Source organism: Erythrolamprus reginae, chromosome 4, assembly GCF_031021105.1.
Source record: "Erythrolamprus reginae isolate rEryReg1 chromosome 4, rEryReg1.hap1, whole genome shotgun sequence".
Lineage (NCBI taxonomy): Eukaryota > Metazoa > Chordata > Lepidosauria > Squamata > Dipsadidae > Erythrolamprus > Erythrolamprus reginae.
In genome coordinates this window covers 21,800,376-21,818,242 of record NC_091953.1, presented here as the reverse complement: position 1 = coordinate 21,818,242, position 17,867 = coordinate 21,800,376, and the positions used below count along the sequence as shown (strand labels likewise).

Genomic DNA, 17,867 nt, shown 5'->3' with positions numbered 1-17,867 from the left:
CTGGAGAAGGTGCAGAAAAGAGCAACCAAAATGATTAGGGGACTTGAAACCAAGACTTACGAAGAGAGCTTGCGGGAACTGGGCATGGATAGCCTAGAGAAAAGGAGGGCCAGAGGGGACATGATAGCTGTATAGGTATATGAGGGGTTGCCACAGAGAGGAGGGGGGCACTCTATTCTCCAGAGCACCAGAGGGACGGACGAGGAGCAATGGCTGGAAGCTGACCAAGGAGAGATTCAACCTAGAAGTAAGGAAGAACTTCCTGACGGTCAGAGCGATCAACCAGTGAAACAACCTGCCTGCGGAGGTTGTGAACTCCCCAACTCTGGACACTTTCAAGAGGAGATTGGACTGCCATTTGGCTGGGGTGCTTTAGGATTCCTGCTCAGGCAGGGAGTTGGATTTGATGACCTGCATGGTCCCTTTCAACTTTAACAATAAATAAAATAAAATAAAATAATAAATAAAAATAAATAAATAAATAAAATAAAAAATTCATCGAAGTAATTTTAACTGTGGCTTTATCAAGGAAAAAATGAAAAACCTAAGTCCTAGTTCCAGTTATTTTCCTTTGCTGAATGAAGACTCTATCCACACAAGTATTTTTTCTTACAGAATGAGCTGAGAATCTGATCGTCTACATTTCAATTTGCTATTTAAAGCAAATATATTATTCTAATTCATCAGTCTCTGTCCCAGTTTGACACACAATTCTGTTATTTCAGCCCTCAAAAGTTAGTAATTATTTACTTAGCTTACTTGTCTTTAATTTCACCAATAATGAAGGATGGCTTGTTGAACTAATTAGTCTATAACAGCGAGCTATAACCACACAATATGTGTATATTAAACCAAAATCAAACAGATTGCATAGGACAAAGCATAATATGTGAACCCAGTTAATATGAGATCAAGTAGAGGTACAGTGAATAATATTTAAAGAATAAACAATAAGAGAAAAATAAAGTTATCTAATGAAATCAATAATCTTTAATAATAATAATAATAATAATAATAATAATAATAATAATAATAATAATAATAAGCACCTAGGACTGCGTGATGTAGTGGCAAATTATGTTTGCCGATCCCAGTAGAGCGGCCTTTTGCAATTGACAGATGGAGATTTCGTCAATTCCGATGGTTTTCAAATGTCCGTTGAGATCCTTTGGCACTGCACCCAGCGTGCCAAGTACCACTGGGACCACTTTCACTGGCTTATGCCAGAGACGTTGCAGCTCGATTTTTAGATCTTCGTATTTCAGAAGCAGCTAGAGAAATTAGTGAAATACGAAGATCTAAAAATCGAGCTGCAACGTCTCTGGCATAAGCCAGTGAAAGTGGCCCCAGTGGTACTTGGCACGCTGGGCGCAGTGCCAAAGGATCTCAGCAGACATTTGAAAACTACCGGAATTGACAAAATCTCCATCTGTCAATTGCAAAAGGCCGCTTTACTGGGATCGGCAAACATAATTCGCCACTACATCACACAGTCCTAGGTGCTTGGGAAGCGCCTGACTGGTGATGAAATACGAAATCCAGCATAGTGATCTAGTTTGCTGTGTTGTATTGACATAATAATAATAATAATAATAATAATAATAATAATAATAATAATAATAATAATAATAAATAATAATAATAATAATAATAATAATAATATGCCGCCCTTCTCCGAAGACTTGGGGCAGCTATGGCCCAGCTACAGAAAAAGACTGATACTCCACATATAATAGGTCCCCTACATTTAATTTCTGGGTAAAGACTTCCAGTCTAAAAACTGTGGAGTAGCGTTGCCAGAAAGTCCCTCCCTCCCTCCGTGTGTGTGTATGTGTGTGTGTGTGTGTGTGTGTGTGAGAGAGAGAGAGAGAGAGAGAGATCAATACTGAATCGATCTTACATTATTTTATTTTATTTCCAGAAGCTATATAAAATAGAGCCCTCTGCTTAAGATAGAGACCAATGAATTATAGGAAAAATCGTACCCAAGTATCACAGAGGCCTCAGTGTCTTTCTACAGTGCCTACTGGCTTTGCAAGCAGTGTAGCTCAGTAACTTTGGGACAAAAAGTTGTAATACCTTCACTATCTGTTCCACACAGAGAGGAAACCTGATATCGAAGACAAGCTTTGCTTTCCATTGTTAGAGGATTCTTCTTCCAATGTCTATAAACAGTGCCAAAGGAAAGTCTTAAGTGCTGCTCCACTGTTTTCAGACCAAAATACTTAGTGTTGAAGTAGAATAGTGTATTTAGTAGAGCAGCTGGAGAATGGGATCCCAGCTGTTTAATCTTCCAGAGATAGTCCTCCTCAACTCGAGAAAATATCGAACCTGGCAGGTGAAAAAGAAAAGACATAAAGAAATAAACCTAGGCGAATACATTAAAAAAAAACTAAGTAAATAAAAAAGTGGTTCTATTAATCTGAAAAACATGTTAAGTATTTAAGTACATTAGCCCAACAAATTAACCAAAGATTTAATTGTATAAACCCAACATTCTTTACCTATCTTATAACAATTAGTCATGAATTATTCCGGGCGTCAATTCCTTAAGGAACATAAAGCCAAAGACAAAAAAATACCAAAACAAGATAAATTACCATCTGGAAGTATGCTGGGCTGCCAGCTTCTGAGTATTTTATTTATTTCCTGCATAAATGTATGATAATTAGTATCCAAAAAGATATTTTCTTCTCGATTGCTTCCGTTCAGGTACTATAGAAAAAGAGGAACATAACAGTTAGTAAATTCGAACAAAAGAAGATTGCCAAACTGTTTTTGATCATTTGCATGTACATATAAAAATAATTGCACAAGAAAGCAACCTTAATTGAACAACTAATTGGCTTGATCTTTGTGAGAGATTTGGGATTGATTTATTCAAGGAAGTAGAGAGTGATTTTTACATAACCTCTCATTCTATTTCAAGGATCCTGCAGCAAGTCAATCTTAAAACACATGACTTGGAGGAGCCTTGTTTTAAAACTGGCCAGGGTTTGTTATAAACCATGATCCCTAGATGGTGAGCAATGAAAAGCTGAAATTCAGGGAGTGTATGACATGATAAATATGAGTTTTCCAGACCATAGAACAGGGGTGTCAAACTCGCATCATCACAGCGTCGTCACATGACGTATCGTGGCATTTCCTGCCTTCGCTAAACTGGGCGTGGGCATAGCCATCGCATAGTGCATCAGTTCTACGAGTTTGACAGCTCTGCCATAGAACAGGAGGAGAAAAAGTACATAAACCCGGGGCCTGCTGTTCTGTCCCTTCCAACTGATCTATATAACATTAAAACGTGGCTTTGTAGAAAGTATAAATGCAGTTAGTATTTCAACTGATCATTCAATGTCCTGTCAATCACTTATTTGAAAAAATATACATATAGCAACCACATGCAGATTATCTAATATTTAAATTACTCACTTCCTGAATCCCAAGACACAAATAATAGATACTGTCAGGTGCATAGTTTTCTCCGTTTGGTCTTCGGACTTCATTTACAAAGTGTGCCAGCCCAAAATTTAGCTCAGTAGAAGTATGTGACATAATATCTTCTTTCAATTTTACTGACTTCGCTGTAGTGGAAAATGTAGGGTATCATGTAATGCTGTCTCTTATTGATAAAATAAAGCACCCAGCAGATGAGTACCAAATAAAGAAAACATATTCAGAAATTGCAAACATCACCATTAAAACCCTTTCTTCAAATATAAGACATATAGTGAGGGCTTTTTACTTAAAATATTGATTTCTATGCTATGCTTAATGCTTAGTGACTTTGCAGTAGTTGTCCACATACAACGACCTCAATTTGACTGATCAGATTCTGAAAATGAAATATAGAAACATAGAAGACTGACGGCAGAAAAAGACCTCATGGTCCATCTAGTCTGCCCTTATATTATTTTTTGTATTTTATCTTAGGATGGATCTATGTTTATCCCAGGCATGTTTAAATTCATTTACCAACCACGTCTGCCTGAAGTTTGTTCCAAGGATCTACTACTCTTTCAGTAAAATAATATATTCTCATGTTGCTTTTGATCTTTCCCCCAACTAACTGCAGATTGTGTCCCCTTGTTCTTGTACTCACTTTCCTATTAAAAACACTTCCTTCCTGAACCTATTTATCATATTTAAATGTTTCGATCATGTCCCCCCTTTTCCTTCTGTCCTCCAGACCAGTGTTTCCCAACCTTGGCAACTTGAAGATATTTGGACTTCAACTCCCAGAATTCCCCAGCCAGCATTCGCTGGCTGGGGAATTCTGGGAGTTGAAGTCCAGATATCTTCAAGTTGCCAGGGTTGGGAAACACTGCTCCAGACTATACAGATTGAGTTCATGAAGTCTTTCCTGATACGTTTTATGCTTAAGACCTTCCACCATTCTTGTAGCCCGTCTTTGGACCCGTTCAATTTCATCAATATCTTTTTGTAGGTGAGGCCTAACATGTCCTTCACAAGCCCATTGCAAAACCAAAATCTGAGTCCATATCCAAGCTCTACAGTCTTATCTGCTAGGCATGCTGTCTTTATGATTTAAACGAAAGACTTAAAGGTAAGCCAGATACTTACTTGATTTTAGCTCATCTAGTACCGACAGATCTTCCTCTAGGTTCCTCGCTTTTACCCAGTGTTTCCATGCATTGACACCGTATGCATACTTGAAAGGGAAATTGCATTCTGAGTTCTCAGAGCCATCATCTTGTGAATGGTATTCTGACACTGCCTTTCTTTTTAGTCCCTGCCATTGAAATAGATTTTATTAATTAACCATGCTTATTAATACCAAACAATCAATGATGAATGTTTAAAAGAGAAGTGTGATCCAAGTAAGCACCAACTATGAAACAGGCATTGGGAGCAAAGCTTGAAATTATTCCACTTCCATGTTTTATTTACTTTATTTGAATATCATAAAAATTCCATTTCAATCAAACAGTGTGTTTTTCCGAGTCCTGTTCTGCCGGCTCTCTGGTATGAGCCTCCCGAAAATTCAAGGGTACAAATTTCAGACACACACACGTTTGAAAGTTCAAAACAATGTCCTTTATCACAAAATTCAAAAGAAACAAAGCCCCCTTTGTGTATTGCAAAGAGCACTCTTCCCCAAAACAACCTTGTAGGCTGTACAAGTCCCTTAATCAGTCCTTAAGTACTTAGCTAGAAGCTGTGAAGAAATGTAACAGCCCTCCTTCTTCCAACGAAGTGAAATACACACACATTTTACTCTGCTTTGGTGTCAAAGGCGTGAAAAATCCACAAAGTTCAGAAACAGCTAGGCACGATCCTGAAGAACTGCGATCAGATAATCTTCCACAACGGCCAAGCCCACATGCTGCTATTTGTATCAGCAGCTCTAATTACTGTGGTGGTTAGCTCTGGCCCAGCTCCTGCCCCAAGGACTGTGGATTTGGGGGAGACATCCACAGGCTGCAGGCCTGTTTCTCCCCCCCCCCCGTGGAATCTGCTGATGAAGGCTCCTCTGACCAAGAAGACATGAATGACAGGGAGGAGGAGCGTGTGGCAGACAGCTCAGAAGGAGATCAATTATCTAGCTCCTCCTTGGATTCAGAACAAGAGTTAATGATACAGCCACGTATGCGGAGAGCGATGCATAGGCAACAACAACTGAGAGATTATTATCAAAGAAAATGAGGCCACCTGTGGTTGGGTGGGGCTGTGGTAATTAGTGAGGCTGCTATAAATAGCAGCCTGTGGGTTTGGCCATCTGATCATTGTGTTTCGTGACTGCTTTACTGACTTTGACCTTTTGTGTGCTGATTTTTCCCCGCTTTGAAACTAAACTAGAGCAGTGTGTTTCACTTTGTGAAAGAAGAAGGACTGTGAATTGCCTCACAGCTGCAAGCTAAGTATCACAGAACTGATAAGGGACTTGTACAAATTACCAGTTTGTTTGGAGATGAGTGCTCTTTGCTACACCAAAAGAGGGCTTAGTTTAAGTGACTTTTCATTGTTTTGAATTTTCAAATGTGTGTGTGTCTGAAATTTGTACCTGTGAATTTTTGGGAGGAGTCTACCAGAGAGCCCAACAGAACAATTACTGGAGCCCCACCCAAACACAGGTGGCCTCTCTTATCTCCTGTAATATGTCCTCAATTGGTCTTTTCTACACATAATTCTGCGCCTGCGTGGGTCCAAGACTTCCTCATCCGAAGCGACCGAAGATAATGAAGATTGGCTTCCTTGGCTGTGTGCCAAGCCCCCCTCTTCCAAGTCACCCCACCTTCTTCTTCGTCCGAGGAAACTGCACTACTTGCCTCGGCCAGCAACAAAAAAGGCCCAGGACATGTTGACGTTTCCCCTGCATCCACCTCCACCTTCCCTGGGGCAGGAGCTGGGCCAGAGCCAACCACAACAAGTACAGTTGTTTTTTGGCAATCGTAATCAAAATGTTTACAATAACATTCATCACAATAATATTGATACTATAGTAACAATGATATTTTGTTTGTCTATTTTATCAAATTTCCGTTTTCACATTTATTCTTTTTATGTGCCTTCATTTCTAACTTCTGTTTTTATTGTCTAAACCAGTGTTTCCCAACCTTGGCAACTTGAAGACATTTGGACTTCAACTCCCAGAATTCCCCAGCCAGCAAATGCTGGCTGGGGAATTTTGGGAGTTGAAGTCCAGGTATCTCCAAGTTGCCAAGGTTGGGAAACACTGGTCTAAACCATTGGTAAAATAAGTCCCATGTCAAAAAGTATTCAGTTTCTTCTTTGTACTTAATAGTAAGCATTGGTCTATCCATTTCTGCACATTTTAATATTTTACCTTGAAATTCTAAAATTACCGGTAGTTGTGTTCATGAATATATGCAAAAAGCAATGTCTATTCCATACCATAAATTATGAAATTTGGAAAGACGTGCAGTGTATAAAACAATACCCAGAAACACAAGTCACCTGCCTCATTTGCTCCTCAAGGTACAGTTATCAGACTCCCATCACAAGAAGACGCAACCAAAGAAGACATTATTTATGTTTACCACTCTAATAACAATATAGATTATACCTTCTTTTTACTTCGAGGTCTTGGCTGTTCCTCGTATTCTTCTCCAAATACAGGTGGTAGCAAAAATTCATTCTCTGTATCAAGTTCTTCTGTTGCTGCATATATATAAAAGGATAACCATGAAGGATAGTAAACATGCTGTCCAACATTTTGTACCTATGCCAGTGATGGCGAACTTATGGCACAGGTGCCACAGGTGGCACGCGGATTCATTTCGGAGGGCACATGAAGTGTTGTCCTATGTCAACTCCAGCGTGCATGTGCCTTCTTTTTGGCTGTTTTTGCTCTCCCCAGGCTTCAGGAAAGCCTCCTGAACCTTGGGGATGACAAAAAATGGCCCAACGGGCCTACCGGAAGTCCAGAGGTTACGGTGAGGCCTGTGAGCATGTGGGGGAGGGGAAAGTGGGTGGGTGGGTGTGCGTATGTGCGGGGTGAGAGCATTGCCCTTCATGGCATCAGACCAGAATATCTCCGGGACTGCCTTCTGCCGCACGAATCCCAGCGACCGGTTAGGTCTCACAGAGTTGGCCTTCTCCGGGTCCCGTCGATGTTGTCTGGCAGGACCCAGGGGAAGAGCCTTCTCTGTGGCGGCCCCGACCCTCTGGAATCAACTCCCCCCCCCCCGGAGATTAGGACTGCCCCCATCCTTCTTGTCTTTCGCAAACTCCTTAAAACCCGCCTTTGCCACCTGGCATGGGGAAATTGATTCCCCCGGGCCCTTTCCGTAAGGTTTGTCTGAGATGTATGATTGTTTTTATATTAAGGGTTTTAAATTGTTTTTATCATTGGATTTGTACCATGTTTTGTGTTGTGAGCCACTCCGAGTCCGCCTGACTGAACTGTTCACCCATTTTGAGACTGTAAGAAATCACTACCCCTAAATCCTTCTCTTCTGAAGTTTTTACTAACACAGAACTGTCAATACAATACTTAGATTGAGGATTCCTTTTCCCCAAGTGCATTATTTTACATTTGGAAACATTAAACTGCAGTTTCCATTGCTTTGACCACTTATCTAGTAAAGGTAAATCATTTGCCATATTACAGATGCCTCCAGGAATATCAACCCTATTGCACACTTTAGAGTCATCAGCAAATAGGCAAACCTTCCCTACCAAACCTTCCCCTATGTCACTCACAAACATATTAAAAAGAACAGAACAGACCCTTGTGGCACACCGCTTGTAACCAGGCTCTGCTCAGAATACCCGCCATTAACAACAACCCTCTGATATCTACGCTTTAGCCAGCAACTATCTAGCGATTAAGTCCAATCTTCACTAACTTATCTATCAGCTCTTTATGTGGAACTGTATCAAAGGCTTTGCTGATGTCCAGATAGGCAATATCCATGGCACCACCTTCATCCAACACCTTTATGACAGTCAAAGAAATCAATGAGATTAGTCTGATATGATTTTCCCTCAGTAAAGCCATGCTAGTTTGGTACTTGTATGGTAAAAGGAAGTAATTTTGTAGTTTTAACTCTAGGGGGTTTGCTGACCACTCCCAGCAAGTATAAAAGCAAAGGATCTTGGGAAATTCTGGGTGGGGTTTCAACGTTGATTCATGGATGCTGTGTTAGAGCTGGGGTGCTTGAAAATGCCCCCCCTAAAAAGCTGATTTCTGCTTTGCAAAAATTCTTTGCAAGACATTGCATGCCTGTTAGAAATTGATGAACTGAATTTTATCCTCTACGATTCATTCCCTGTCTTATCTTGCTGGAATGCAATTAGGCTGAAACTGGCGCTTTTCCCGGAAGCTAATCCGATAACTTCGCAGCAAAGAAAAATATTCCCTGCTTTCTGCCTGTAATGCTGTTTTTTCAATTAAAAAGTGTAATTCAAAGCTGAAATAGGGGGTTTTAGCCGTTTGTTTCAATCTGAAAATCCCAGGATAGAAAAAATACCTAGTCACTTTGTATTCTGCAAGTATTTTTCATAGTTGCCTTCAAGTTTTCCAAGGATCTCCATTGATTTGTCTTTGTATTATGTGTTCAAATACTGAAATTTTAGCTTCATTATACAGTATTTCTTTCATGGACAGTCTATTTTTAACTTTATGGAATTATGGGGGGGTGGGGAGGGTTGTTGATGACTTAAAGTGTTTTCCTGGCAGGGTTGGGTGCTCTGAGTGTTTTTCAGTGTCATCTATCATGGTCTTGGAAGTGTGTTTTCTCTGTAGAAGCACCTGCCCTCTGGAATAAGATTCCCCTGGAGATTCAGATGGTCCCCACCTTACTGTATTTTGAAGGCTTGGAAGACCTGACTCTTTGCCAGGCCCTAGATTATGTGGTTTCAATTTTCTTTGTTCCCATATCTGTGTCTTGTGCAGAATCATTAGGAGTTGGGCAGCATATGAAATGAATAAATAAATAAAACCAATTTCTGGCAGCATTGCAATTGAAACGCATCCATTTTCCTCCATTTAGTCTTTTGATAATTTAACTTTCAGAGTTTTATGTAACAGCTAGCAGCTAAATGTACTCTTGTCCCATATTCCTGTAATGACTCAGCACCAAGATATTTTGTCTGTATTTATCCCTGTCTTTCTTATTGGCTTTGGATTTCTCATGGACCTCTTTGCATGAAATACAGTATTCCTTTTGTTTAAATATATCTGTGGTTCCTGTTTTATCCTTTGTTTCTTTAAAGAGGGAATAGTGCCCTTTTAAACATTACTGAGCAAATATAATGCATAATTCAATCTTCTCTTTAGCTTCACTGCCTAAACATATAGAATACTATTGACATACATTGTTGGTCTGATGGTTTTATTTGCTTTCTCAAGTTTAAGTTTTAACTTTGCAAGAAGAAATTTGTGATTTGAGCTGCAGTCAGCACTTGGTCTTAAATGTTTGTTTCTTGATTCATCATCTATTTTTCCTTCAAAACTTTATTGGCTTATTTATTTATTTGATTATTATGGACTTTTTTGGAATATTGCAGATTCATAAAATGTTGAGCTAAAAATCTAATACAGGTTAACCAAGTTACAACAGTGTTTCCCATGATGCTGGCTGGGAAATTCTGGGAGTTGAAGTCCAGATATCTTCAAGTTGCTAAGGTTGGGAAACACTGAGTTACAACCATAGTTAGTGACCTTCACAAGAAAAGTCTTCTTGCCTTCTGACAAGAAAAGCCAATGGGGAAAGCCAGATTCAGTTACAACCATGTGATTCACTTAACAATTATAGCAAAACTGTCATGAAATAATTAGTGAACAATAGATGATTTATAGTGCACTGAAAAAAATGTATGAAATTGGTTGTATCTTTTTTTCTTTTTTCTTTAGTATCTTTAATGTTTGTGATTTGATAGACTATATAGTGGTTTTTAGATTTAAGTAAAATGTGTGAAGAGAAATAGGAGGCACTACAGCCTACCAGTCAATTAAAATGTTAGAAATATTGTTTATTTGTCAGTATATACAGTGGTACCTCGGTTCTCGAATGCCTTGGTTGTCGTACATTTCGGATACCGAACAAAATTTTCTGCAAAAATTTCCTTCGGTATCCGAACAATTCATTACGTGACGTTCCCGGCACTGTTGCTACTCGAAGGGAAGCCGCCGCCGTTCCCGCTGGGAAGGAGAAAGTTGGTGCAGCTGCTTACAGGTAATAAGACGAAGCACTGAGGAAAGGAGCCCCCCGAAGCTGCCGGGATTGCAGCCGCCCCCACCCTTCCTGCAGCTTGGAGCGCTTATAGAGCTCCTCAGCCCCCTGAAGCTGCAGGGATTGCAGCCGCCCCCACCCTTCCTGCAGCTTGGAGCGCTTATAGAGCTCCTCAGCCCCCTGAAGCTGCCGGGATTGCAGCCGCCCCCACCCTTCCTGCAGCTTGGAGCGCTTATAGAGCTCCTCAGCCCCCTGAAGCTGCCGGGATTGCAGCCGCCCCCACCCTTCCTGCAGCTTGGAGCGCTTATAGAGCTCCTCAGCCCCCTGAAGCTGCAGGGATTGCAGCCGCCCCCACCCTTCCTGCAGCTTGGAGCGCTTATAGAGCTCCTCAGCCCCCTGAAGCTGCCGGGATTGCAGCCGCCCCCACCCTTCCTGCAGCTTGGAGCGCTTATAGAGCTCCTCAGCCCCCTGAAGCTGCAGGGATTGCAGCCGCCCCCGGTGGTAACATTTTTCCCATAGGAAATAAAGAAAATAGATTTAATTGGTTCCCAGCGAGTCAACATGGGCTGGGAACCAATTAAATCCATTTCCATTATTTCCTATGGGATAAATTAATTCGGTACTCGACCAAATCGGTTCTTGACTACACTTCTGGAACGAATTGTGGTCAAGAACCGAGGTACCACTGTATTTGAGAGAACATTAAAGAAGAGAGGTAATACATGATGATTGTGATTGCTGGAATACAAGATTAGATTTTTTTTTGTAATAAGGGATAAAGGATTTATAGAGAAATTAATAATTTTGTATTATGATTTTTTTTACAATAAAAACAATAAAAAAATTTTATACCTGTAAAAAGAAATCTGAGGATCAGCTGTAATCATAAAATCAAGGACTGCCTGCAATTATTAACCATCTCAATTTTTTAATGGGGATATAGAAGTAAAACACAAGTCAAGTTAACAATCATGCTATACTTTTAAGAAATCCATGTACCGACCTCTAGGAAAATCAACTTCGATATCAAGATCTGGCTCATATGGGACATCAGGCAAGCTTGTCTGCGTTTCTGTCACAGAACTGAGCAATTCTGCCTCAATTATCACATCTATAATTGAATAAAGACAAATGTATTACAATTCTTTTTGGTATAATCCATGCAATATTCAATGAAGGTGATTTAGAAACATAGAAACATAGAAGACTGACGGCAGAAAAATACCTCATGGTCCATCTAGTCTGCCCTTATACTATTTCCTGTATTTTATCTTACAATGGATATATGTTTATCCCAGGCATGTTTAAATTCAGTTACTGTGGATTTACCAACCATGTCTGCTGGAAGTTTGTTCCAAGGATCTACTACTCTTTCAGTAAAATAATATTTTCTCATGTTGCTTTTGATCTTCCCCCCAATTTAGAGCCATAGGGCAGCAAAAGCAAGCAAGCATATAAAAATATCCGGAAAAAATAAGCCTTTATATGTTGAAGTGATATGTAATATTTAAGGAAAGAAAAAAGTTGATTAATCCAAGAGTCACTCCATTTCAAAAGAATGAAAAAGGCAACTTTTTAAAATTAGATGAAGTGATATATATTCAGACCATTACATAATTCAAAGATCAAAAACCAGAAATTAACACCATAATCCTCACAGGCACCTTGATATACGTTATCCTCTTCCCAGATAGTGTTAATAAGCTACCAAAACCAAATAAAAGTTTTAAGATTTGGTTCATTAGACTGAATACCTACTACTCATTTATATCTCTCTCCTTCTCAGTGTACGTGTGGGCATTTTGGTAATTGTATTACACATCTCCTACAATGCCCTCATGAAATAGAAACATTGAAGACTGACGGCAGAAAAAGACCTCCTGGTCCATCTAGTCTGCCCTTATACTATTTTCTATATTTTATCTTACAATGGATATATGTTTATCCCAGGCATGTTTAAATTCAGTTACTGTGGATTTACCAACCACGTCTGCTGGAAGTTTGTTCCAAGGATCTACTACTCTTTCAGTAAAATAATATTTTCTCACGTTGCTTTTGATCTTTCCCCCAACTAACTTCAGATTGTGTCCCCTTGTTCTTGTGTTCACTTTCCTATTAAAAACACTTCCCTCCTGAACCTTATTTAACCCTTTAACATATTTAAATGTTTTGATCATACCAAAGTTTTATAGACCAAAGATATTCCCATAAAGAAATTCAAGTTTGTAGTAGGTGTTCTGATTTCTGGTAGAACTTTAGCAATTACAAATAACTCTTACTAAATGCAGCATTTCATAAACAAAGAAACTCAATTTTATTCTCTTCTCTTGCGCATCCAAATACATTTCATGCTAGCACATTTGTCTCAGCCCGTTATCTTTCTTAATTGCATTCCTCGCATTCCTTCTAACCTTCTCCAGTTAACAAGATTTATGTCCTCACAGCATGATTCTAAAACAGCAGAACTGACTGTTAATCAACACAGAATACTTTTGCTTACTTGGGAGCGGAAACGGAAACCTTCCATATTTCTCTTCTCCAACGTTGAATCTCCATCCTTCTTCCCCACTGACCCCCTGACGTACCAAATACATCACTACAGTATTTAACCCATTCCTCCCCTTAATATTTTCTTCCCAACACCTGTTCTTTACGTTTTTGGACCCTTTGAATTTAGGATTGACCCATCGAACATCTGATTCTTCCTCACTAGATTCTGGACTCATAGCCACATCCTGTTCTACTACCTGTAACCCAGGACCCACCACCAATGTTCCCTCTAATTTTTTTTCGGTGTGGGCGGAAAAGTATAGTGTCTGAGCGGCAGTCCCCTTGGGACTGGGCGGCATAGAAATAAATGAATAAATGAATGAATGAATGAATAAATAAATAAGAAAAAAATCCCTTCTTCTTTATTAAAAGAAAGTAATAATTTAAAAAAACCAAAATCCATTACTATTAAAACTAAAACAACCAGCAAAACCAAAAATCCACATTCGTATAACATCCATTCCATCTATTCGTTTACCATACATATTTCTTAAATATCAATCTCCGCAATGTTCGACTAAATTGTATGTTTTCATGACATATTCATTTCTATTATACAGAAAGGAAGGCAGAGACACAATCCTGTACCCAACTGCTTTTGCTTCTTCTGAGGAACATAAACTCCTTAGAAGAAACCACATACTGCTCACCACTCCATCTTCCTATCTTTAATAAACATTTTAATATGTACTCCAGTTTTTCATTACTATGTGTAACATTTTCATTTTATGTTCCCAAACACAATTGCCTTGGTCTTTAAGACATTGACTTTCAGACTCATAATTCGTATACAATTTATCTAACATTTGCTATAAATCAATCTCAGTCTGGCATCATACAAAAAACTATGCACAAATTTATACTCCCAACAAACTCATCTCTAATGTCAATACATCATATATTCTTTACTTCTTATGTCTCTGTGTAATATACATGTTTGTCTTATATTTTACTCATTGTAAAGTAATTTGCTAAGCATTCAATTTATTTTCATCTATCCTGTACCATTCTTACTCCATGTAGCAACTTGCTTATTACTCCATATTCATGCTAAACATTCTATAATTTCAGCCACTTCATTTCTTCACAAGCTTTCCCTAAATCAAACAGAAGAATGGTTTCTTTTCTTTTTCAAACCTGACTCATATTTTCATTTCCTTGAGTCACACAAATTTTATTCTACTTTCTTTCATGTATTTTCTTTTCCTGGTATTGCAATTGCCGAAATTGTTGTACAAATGTTTATTTATTTATTTATTTATTAAATTTGTATGCCGCCCCTCTCCGTAGACTCGGGGCGGCTAATGTGATAATTGATTGATGCAAAGATTATAATGACATAACCTATAGACCAGTGATTTTCAACCTTTTTTGAGCCGTGGCACATTTTTTTACATTTACAAAATCCTGGGGCACACCACCAACCAAAATGACACAAAATGACACCCTAAGACACTCTCCTCTCTTTTTTCCATCCCTGTCTCCTCCCCACCCTTGTGTGTGTGTGTGTGTATACACACTCTTGAACCATTTGCAAAAACAGGTGAGGGCTGGGGGTTTTCTCTCTCTTATTCTTTAGGTGCTTTTTATCATATGCTTTAAACCAAGAGTCACTTCTCTCTCTCTTTTGTTTCTCTCTCTTTCCTCTCATTCTCTGTCTCAATCATTTTCTCATTTCTCTTTTTTCCTCCCCTTTTTTCTCTCATTTCTCTCTCTCTCCCTTCCTCTCCTTTTCTCTCTCTCTCTCTCTTTCTTTCTTTCTCTCTTGCTTTCTTTTCTCTCTCTTTCGCTCTCTTTCTTGCTTTCTCTCTCTCTCTCTCTCTCTCACTCTCTCTCTCAGCAAAAAGTTGCGAGACCGGAACCTGAGCTTCCTTCTTCGCGGCACACCTGACGATGTCTCGCGGCACACTAGTGTGCCACGGCACACTGGTTGAAAAACACTGCCTCTAGACCACCGATAATGGCAAAACATAAATTAAATACATACTTTGGAGCTCTGCAGGTTCTTCGTGCTCTTTTTTTTCAGAAATATCTTCTGTTACATTCAATGAATTCAAAGTCTCTTCAGGATTCGGGGGATTTTTATTTTTTAGTTCTACTATTGCTTCAAGTATCTTCTCACTGCTATCCAGCGTAGTAGGCAGAAAAATTGGAACGGGAACCTAGAATATAAATTATTAATATTGTAACTTTGCTAAGTGCCATTATCAAATGAAATACAGAGAAGAACTGGATAAAGCCCTTGTAGCATGTAATGGCATTTAATAATATCTATGTTATTGCATGTTCCTCTGAATTGATGATGGCATTTTGGTATGAAAAGCACCTTCTGAATCCTAGTCTACTTACAATAACTTAAATACGCATGACTGCCCCTAATCAGTACAGTAAGTACAATAAACAAGAAGAGAAAAATGCTGCCTCTGGCAATATATTTATATATTTCTTCCCTGAATTTATAAAAAAAATTATACCGTATTTTTCAGAGTATAAGATGCAGCTTTTTTCTTTCTAAGAGGCCGAAAATTTGGGTGCATCTTATACTCTGTATAATACCGTGGTAAGAATGCCTTTACTTAAGAACTTTTCTAGATAAGAACCGGGTGTTCAAGATTTTTTCGCTTCTTCTCAAGAAACATTTTCTGCTTACAAATCCGAGCCTCCGAAAGTGTAACCGGAAAAGGCAGGGAAAAGCCTCCATGGGGCCTCTCTAGGAATCTCTTGGAAGGAAACAGGTCAGAAAAGGCAGGGAGAAGCCTCCATGGGGCCTCTTTAGGAATCTCCTGGGAGGAAACAGGTCAGAAAAGGCAGGAAGAAGCCGCCATGGGGCCTCTCTAGGAATCTCCTGGGAGGAAACAGGGTCTCCACCCTCCCTGTGGTTTCCCCAATCGCACTCATTATTTGCTTTTACATCGATTCCTATGGGAAAAATTGCTTCTTCTTACAAACTTTTCTACCTGGTCACGGAACGAATTAAGTTTGTAAGTAAAGGCACCACTGTATAGCTTTTCCAAAGTTTTTTTTTCCAGCCTTAACTCTTACCAGCTCTTACCGGCTTGCAGGCTTTTTCATTGCTACTCTCTCCAAAGGTGTTTTTTTTCCCAGCCCTAAATCTTGATTGACATTTCATCTAAGTAGCTATAAACAGATCTATTTATGCTTTAGAATGAGATGTAAAAGAGAAATAATGCTAATATGTTAACAAGTGAAATGAATATAAGAAAAATAGATGTGTTGTAAATCTATGAAATTAACAGAAAAGAGGTTGCTGTACTGCATATGAGTACTGATAGTCTAATCTGGTAGAGTGGTTGATGAGAAGCGCAAAGAAGTGAAAATGCAGACTAAACTCTGAATTAAAGAGCTAACATTTCAGAAAATATGAGCTGATGTCATCTGGCTTTTTGCAGGCATTTATGGCAATAACAATAGCACTTCAACTTATATATCCTGCCAATATTTCCAGCATTCTCTGACATTACAAATGTCAGCTTATTGGCCCCAACAATCTGGGTCCCCATTCTATCAACCTTGGAAGTATGGAAGGCTGAATCAACCGTGAGCTGGTCAGGAACAAACTCCTGACTATGGGCAGAGTTAGCCCGCAATACTGTATTCTAACCACTGCACCACCACAAATTTTATATAAAAATAGGAATCTGTTGGTTAGTGTTAGCTATATATTATGGTCTAACGCAGGGGTAGGCAAAGTTGGCTCTTCTATGACTTGCGTACTTCAACTCCCAGAATTCCTGAGCCAATCATGCTAGCTCAGGAATTCTGGGAGTTGAAGTCCACATGTCATAGAAGAACCATCTTTGCCTACCCCTGGTCTAATACATAGTAGTAAAGGAAGACTCAGATATGAATGTTTGGGGAAAAGCCATAAAAATTCTGAAAATTTTTGAAGAGTACAAAAGTAGATGGTATAACTGAAGATAAAATAAATTGGTTGAAAATGAAAATCCCAATTGTGGAATACAATTGTCTAATTTTAAAATCCATGTTTTAGTTTGGAATATCAATAGCAAGATACTTACAGGAGATAAAAGCTCCACGTTGTTTTTCTTTTAAATTAAGTTTCCCCTCTTTAGATCACATGCAACAGAAGGATGCTTAGAATGAGGTTTTAACCTAGGGGTGTCAAACTCAAGGCCCAGGGGCTGGACCCGGCCGGTGGGGTATTTAGATCTGGCCCACGAGGCTGCCATGGAAACAGCAAAGGATCGGCCTGCAGTGCTTCTGCCAGCGAAAACGGGTTCCCGAACCTCATTTTTGGCTGCCAAGGCCTCCTACAGCCCTCTGCCAGTGAAAACGTAGTTTAGAAGCAGTGAAAGGCTATCAAAATTTTCACTACTACACTGTGGGCATGGCTTATGCAGGATGCTCTGCATTTTCTTTCAACCTCTTTCAGTGCATATTGGGTGCTCTGGGGTGGAGCTCCATTTTTGCTACCCCACTGTGCCCCCCCCACCCGGTCCGGGCAGTAGCCCACCCCTGCTTAGGAGCCTCTTTTTGCTGGCAGAGAGCTTGGGCCACTGAAGATGCCCCTGACAGGAGTGACATTGAGCTGGCTAACGCCCACCCTGGCCACACCCACTCCCCCACAACCCTGACAGGCCTCTCAATGACATTACATTTGACAGCCCTGCTTTAACT

The 17,867-nt window shown here is 39.5% G+C and overlaps 1 protein-coding gene across 2 annotated transcripts in view; it reads right to left on the bottom strand.

The window, feature by feature from the left end:
- Positions 1-17,867, bottom strand: part of ZMYM2 (zinc finger MYM-type containing 2) — a 111,352-nt gene that overhangs the window by 5,049 nt on the left and 88,436 nt on the right. For both annotated transcript variants that reach the window (XM_070749798.1, XM_070749799.1), the window contains 7 exons: positions 15,196-15,370; positions 11,662-11,769; positions 7,046-7,140; positions 4,582-4,750; positions 3,430-3,581; positions 2,601-2,715; positions 2,080-2,331 (listed from right to left, as the gene is read on the bottom strand). In XM_070749798.1, coding sequence (XP_070605899.1) covers positions 2,080-2,331; positions 2,601-2,715; positions 3,430-3,581; positions 4,582-4,750; positions 7,046-7,140; positions 11,662-11,769; positions 15,196-15,370 — 1,066 coding nt within the window. The remainder of the gene's footprint in view (positions 1-2,079; positions 2,332-2,600; positions 2,716-3,429; positions 3,582-4,581; positions 4,751-7,045; positions 7,141-11,661; positions 11,770-15,195; positions 15,371-17,867) is intronic.